Raw genomic sequence first — 5,472 nt, forward strand, 5'->3', positions numbered from 1 at the left:
TTACGAGTTATATTATATTATTAATATTAATACTATTAAAACTCAATTTTACATTCAGCAGTTACGTCTTTGAAATGCGGTAGTATATAATTTAAAGATAAACTATTTAATAATTATAGACGACAAAGGTTTATAAAATATATAATACAAAGAAATTTCACAATTTTGATGAATACATTTAAATAATAAACATTTAAAGAATATTGTATCAGGAAAAATTAACATTTGAAATAGACTTAATTTACAGGTTAAAAATATCAGAAATGTACGAAAAAACGTAAATTAGATAAACAAAAACAAATCAATAAAAAAAATTATAAGTGTGAAAAAAATCAGTTCTAAATTGTCTTTGATAGAGCAAAAATCTTTGTGACTGTTATATAATGAAGAAAAAAATTTTACATTTCAACTTTAAATTCTATTTGAAATTCTCTGAAATTTCTTGTAAGGTTTTATTTTCGGTTTCTGGTAAACAAAAATAGAAATATATACAGCCAAATAAACCAATAATACCATTTATAGTAAATACATTATAAAATTCCACTAAATGTGAATAATCTGGATAATATTTTGTCATGCAGAAGGTGATCACAAAGAATAATGCTGTACTAATGTTGCATGCAATGTTCTTGCTCCTGAAATCAATATCAAAAATAAAATGTCATGGTTTATAATAACAAATAAATCTTAAAGATGAAAATGTTCATTTTAATATTTTTAAACAGCATTACTTGATGAGGTATACCTATTACCTACTACAAACATTTGATGAAGTAAATAAAAGACCAAATATTATATTCACCTAATTATGCAATGAGTTAAGTAGTAATATTATTTGTATGGTCTTGTAACACTAAGAAATTTATATTAAAATTATAGCTTAGCGAATTAAAATTTAAAATATTTAATATGTTCAACATTGTACATTTGTATAAATATACATTGTTAATAAATGTTTCTTAAAAAGTTTTTGAATCAGTAACTGTATTAATATGAAATAACTAAATTTTATTTTAAATACATATATTTTGACTCACTTTGCAGGAAATATTTCAGTGAGAAGTGTCCATGTGATAGGCGTTAATCCAGCCGATGAAATTAAATTATTGATAAAAAAAAGTATAAGTACTATCCAAGATTTTAATGGTTCCGCATTTGTCCAATTAACACCGATTACTCCAATAATTATATAGCAAACGGAGCAAACCGATAATGATAATAACGTTAGAAATCGTTTGCCTAATGTACGTATTAGAAAAGTTGCCATTACACTTCCCACTATACAAAGGCTCATTGAAAATGACTGAAAGTACAATCCAATGCATTAAAAAAAAAATCTATAAAATAACAAAATATATTATTTAAATTACGTTTACTAGTAAAATCAGGCCATGTAACTTTAAAGCCATAACCTGGTTTGTTAATAACTAACTATTGTCCATTCGACGTTTACGGGTGCTCCAAATTTATTAAATATTGATACTAAATACGGTAATAATGTTAATAAAGAAAATAAATTCCTGTAGAAGAAATATATCATCATTAAACGAAATGGTCTTAGTACTTCGGGCTCAAAAAGTTGTTTCAAAGCATTTGTATCATTTTTATCATCTATAAAAATGTGAGGAAGTATTAAAACAAATGAATAATATAAAATAGAACAAAATAATATACACGTGGCACAGCATATTAATTTTATTATATTACTCCGTACTCGGTTCGTCACTTTTAGCGGGCACACTGTATTTAATCATTTCTTGAAATTCGTTTTCACATTTTTCGTGCGATACTTTTCCTCTCAATCTGCGAAGATTTTGTTGTGCTTTCAAAGGTTTTCCGTTGGCCAGTAACCACATCGGAGATTCTGGTGTCTAAAACATATATTATGGTTTTTTGTTGATTATCAATGAGCTCGCCGGCAATATCGATTGCGTTGGCACCCGATTACCGTTAATAATATAATAATGGTCATAATTGGAAACATCGTAGCCACTATCATTGTCAATCTCCATTGTTTGGTAATACTGTGCATCATAGTCAATATTATGGTTCCCATATAGTAAAATATGGTCATTGTAGAAGTCAAGGTTCCTCTTAGTTTCGGCTCGCACACTTCACCGGTGTAACCAAGACTCGGGGCTTTCAGAAGCCCAATGCTCAGTGCCATCAGGATTGAGCTGGCGTACAACATTTCTACATTTTTGGCGTAATAAAGTATGATCTGAGCTACTAAGCACGGTATGTTTGTCAGTATCATACACTTCTTGTGACCAAAACGGTCCAACAAAAGCGAAGAAAAAACATTTCCCAAAGGTGTGAATAAATATTGCAGACTACCTGAAATGTTATTTAATATTAGAATTCGTGCCGTTTCACGTTCTTAAAAAAAAAATAATTTCTTTCTTTGTTCCTTAAATATAGGTAAAAATAGTTAAAAACGACTTTAAGGTTTACATTCAATCTAGTCGTACATAATTTAACACATTATCCGATTATTATAATATTATTTTTTACCACAAACTATACATTTGAAATATATTCACAATTAATGGTACTCCCAAGTTCTAACTAGCTTTATATTTGATAATGTTCAATGTTCACGCTATATATTGTCCGTCGATGCGAATATAACGATTTCTATATACCTTAAATAAGAAATATTAATATAGTGACTTGATGATGAAACCTCGATAATCGATAACGATTACCGACTTCAGGCCGTACACAGACTTAGAAAATGTATATTTTTTATTTAAATTATTAAACTATTTACATATTTGTATAAATGAAATCTTGAAAATAACGGATAATTTCGTTTCTTTTTTGGATACAGGAATTAGTTCAAACTTCAAAGTGCCGTTATTTAAAAATAAATTCGTTCCAGGAATCAGTTCCTTTTAAGTTCAACTATTTGTTTTTTCCAAACACTTATTTCATAATAATATGTAAAATGTAATATACTATGAACCTTCTTATTATTAAGTTATTATATGAAATGTGAAAATACAGTATACACTTTAAACATTTTTATTGAACGGATTGTCGACTTTTGACATACTTACCAAACCAAGATGCTTCTTCGCTTGTTATGGTCAAAAATTCGTTTTTGTCTTTGAACGCGTTGTTTTCTACGGTGCCTATGACTATTGTGGATGTTATGACTTGTATGCCGAGATCAATATGCAATAACCACGGTCCTGATATTGCCCAACACTGTAATTAAAATGTTCGTATCATTTCAGCTGTAAATATTATATTACAGTAATACTTAATGTATTGCATGATAACTGTATATTACTTTCTTAATTCTCTAACTTTAGGAGCGTGATCTAATTAATTAAAAAAATTACTTGAGCTAAAGTTGATTTGATTCCATAATCATATTTATTTTTTTCTTCCATATTGTAGGATAGAATCCTTTATTTTTCTACAAATTAAAAATATAGTAATCGGTAAAAAAAACAAAATATTGCAAAGTATATTATGAACAATTAGTATAGTGTTATTGTCACCATAAAAGGTCAATATGTTTTGTATTGATAGCATTTGAAGTTAATTAATTAAATTAAACTCCCCTTGAAAGTTGAAGATGATATTATAACACAGCAAAAACACTTCATCAAACTCTGTGTAAAAAACGGCTAGGTAAAAAAAACAACAGATAATTAAGCACTATGACTATATATAATATCATAAAGAAATACCAAGTAAATTTAATTAAAGTACCTACACTTATTTTGTTCCAATAATTTATTTACTTGGCGAGAAATTATTTTGAGTATAAATATCCATTATAATCTTTTAAATTATAGTGAACTTCTAATGTCTTTTGTTTATTTTGTTCACATTGTTTCGTATGTTGTGTCATAGTACCTATATAATTCCTCGCCAAATAAATAAATTATTGAAACAAAATAAGTGTACTTTAATTAAATTTACTTTGCAATTAGCATCTATTTATGACATCACATATTCATAGCGCTTAAAGATGTGTTTTTTTTTACTTAGCAGAGTACTAACACGGAGTTTGAAGAAGTGTTTTTGTTGTGATATACCTAACTCAGTTTTTTGTGATAGTCGATAACTAGTCCTGTCATATTAGGTTTTCAGCGCGGAAAAATTCCCACCTAGCTGAATTTTGGTACACACCTTCATGACATCGTCATAAACAACCTGTAAAAAGTCGGCCTCGATATCATGTATGCGTTGGGATTAACAATTTTAGAGAGTTATTTTGAACTCCTTGGCCACTGACTTCAACTATCAGTCCGTTGACACTGTAATATCGGTGATTATAACTCTTAAATTTCTATGTGTGATACACACGCGTTTTTTATATTTTAGACACAAATATAATGTTTTCTGGCCTAATTATTTTTCCTATTTCTATAATGTATTCTTTTAGTTGTATTTCTTCGTTTTCTATGTCAAATATAACAGCTTGATCTTTTTTTGGTAACAGGTTAGGATTTAATGACTGCGAACGATTTTATATTAAAGATTTTATAAGATTTCGTAGTACGGGCTAGGCAATCTGAATTTGCTAAGTGTTTTATTTATGTTTGTTTTAAAATAAAAAAAGTGTTTCCGACCTAAAAACCCAAGTTGAATATTATTTTAAAAGTCTTCTTCGTTCTTACCTTTAATATTGGAACAGTGCTCAGACATACATACCTATAGTCAATGGGGCTTATTGCAAACTGAACAGTGCTCTGGTTGTGATGTCTTAATAGTCATTCCAATTTAGGAAACGGACGTAGAATCGACAAACGCATACCATTGTGCCTCAAAGGATAACAGTGCTAATCTGAATTTATTCTAGAGACAGTTATTAGCTTTGAGCGTACGAAGGTAAGGCGTATAGTAGGTTTTACCGTGTGTCAATATCGATACCGATGATACCACAACATGTATAAATAAGACACTGTGCGATGGCCTTGTTGTATTGTACCTAACTTGCTATCAACAGCTATAAAATGCGATAACGGATAAACGGGAACACAAGTGTTGCTAATACGATAGTAGGACACGAACTGAAAATATAATTTATTGATCCTTGAAATATATTTTTAAACAGACAATTATATTGTGTAAAATAAACTTACAAAATCGTAATTATGGCATGTTCATTTGAATCAGTTTATAATTTATAACTTGCACTAATTTAAAAATACATAATATTATGTGGTTTGATGCATATACGTAATTAATCTGCAAACATCAAGCGCTTTATTAACATACGAACTATATTATCAGCTATCACGTGATCGAGTACATTTTACCCTTTTTTGTTTAACGATTGAGCATAATTGAAATTGTGATCATCTCATAACGTTGTATTATAATACCAACCAATGTATCACATAAATTGTATTATTAAAATAATAAAAATATGGCAACAGAAAATATATTGTTCATAATAAGTTCACGAAGTGAGTCAAATTTTATACGTACTTAAAAATGATTAATTTT

At 28.5% G+C, this 5,472-nt stretch overlaps 1 protein-coding gene across 2 annotated transcripts; it reads right to left on the reverse strand.

The window, feature by feature from the left end:
- On the reverse strand, positions 1–5,221 carry LOC103307681 (facilitated trehalose transporter Tret1). 2 transcript variants are annotated; one of them, XM_029489292.1, is made up of 10 exons: positions 5,106–5,220; positions 4,641–5,033; positions 3,351–3,427; positions 3,063–3,213; positions 1,949–2,337; positions 1,715–1,871; positions 1,433–1,611; positions 1,038–1,303; positions 530–635; positions 1–465 (listed from the first exon to the last, which is right to left on the reverse strand). In XM_029489292.1, the coding sequence occupies exons 3-10, from the start codon at positions 3,399–3,401 to the stop codon at positions 412–414; spliced, it is 1,353 nt and encodes a 450-aa protein (XP_029345152.1). In that variant the 5' UTR covers positions 3,402–3,427; positions 4,641–5,033; positions 5,106–5,220; the 3' UTR covers positions 1–411. The 2 variants fall into 2 exon arrangements, with proteins under 2 accessions (XP_029345152.1, XP_008180272.1); XM_008182050.3 differs by having other exon boundaries at positions 1–635; positions 5,106–5,221.
- Between the last annotated feature and the right edge of the window lie 251 nt (positions 5,222–5,472).

The sequence above is a fragment of the Acyrthosiphon pisum genome, chromosome A2, assembly GCF_005508785.2.
Source record: "Acyrthosiphon pisum isolate AL4f chromosome A2, pea_aphid_22Mar2018_4r6ur, whole genome shotgun sequence".
In the NCBI taxonomy this organism is placed as follows: Eukaryota; Metazoa; Arthropoda; class Insecta; order Hemiptera; family Aphididae; genus Acyrthosiphon; species Acyrthosiphon pisum.

Coding starts and splice junctions, on each gene's coding strand:
- LOC103307681 (XM_008182050.3), bottom strand. CDS start 3,401: ATGGAAGAAAAAAATAAATATGATTATGGAATCAAATCAACTTTAGCT. Junction 3,214..3,350: donor TCAAATCAACTTTAGCTCAA/GTAATTTTTTTA, acceptor TTTTAATTACAG/TGTTGGGCAATATCAGGACC. Junction 2,338..3,062: donor CGAAGAAGCATCTTGGTTTG/GTAAGTATGTCA, acceptor ATAACATTTCAG/GTAGTCTGCAATATTTATTC.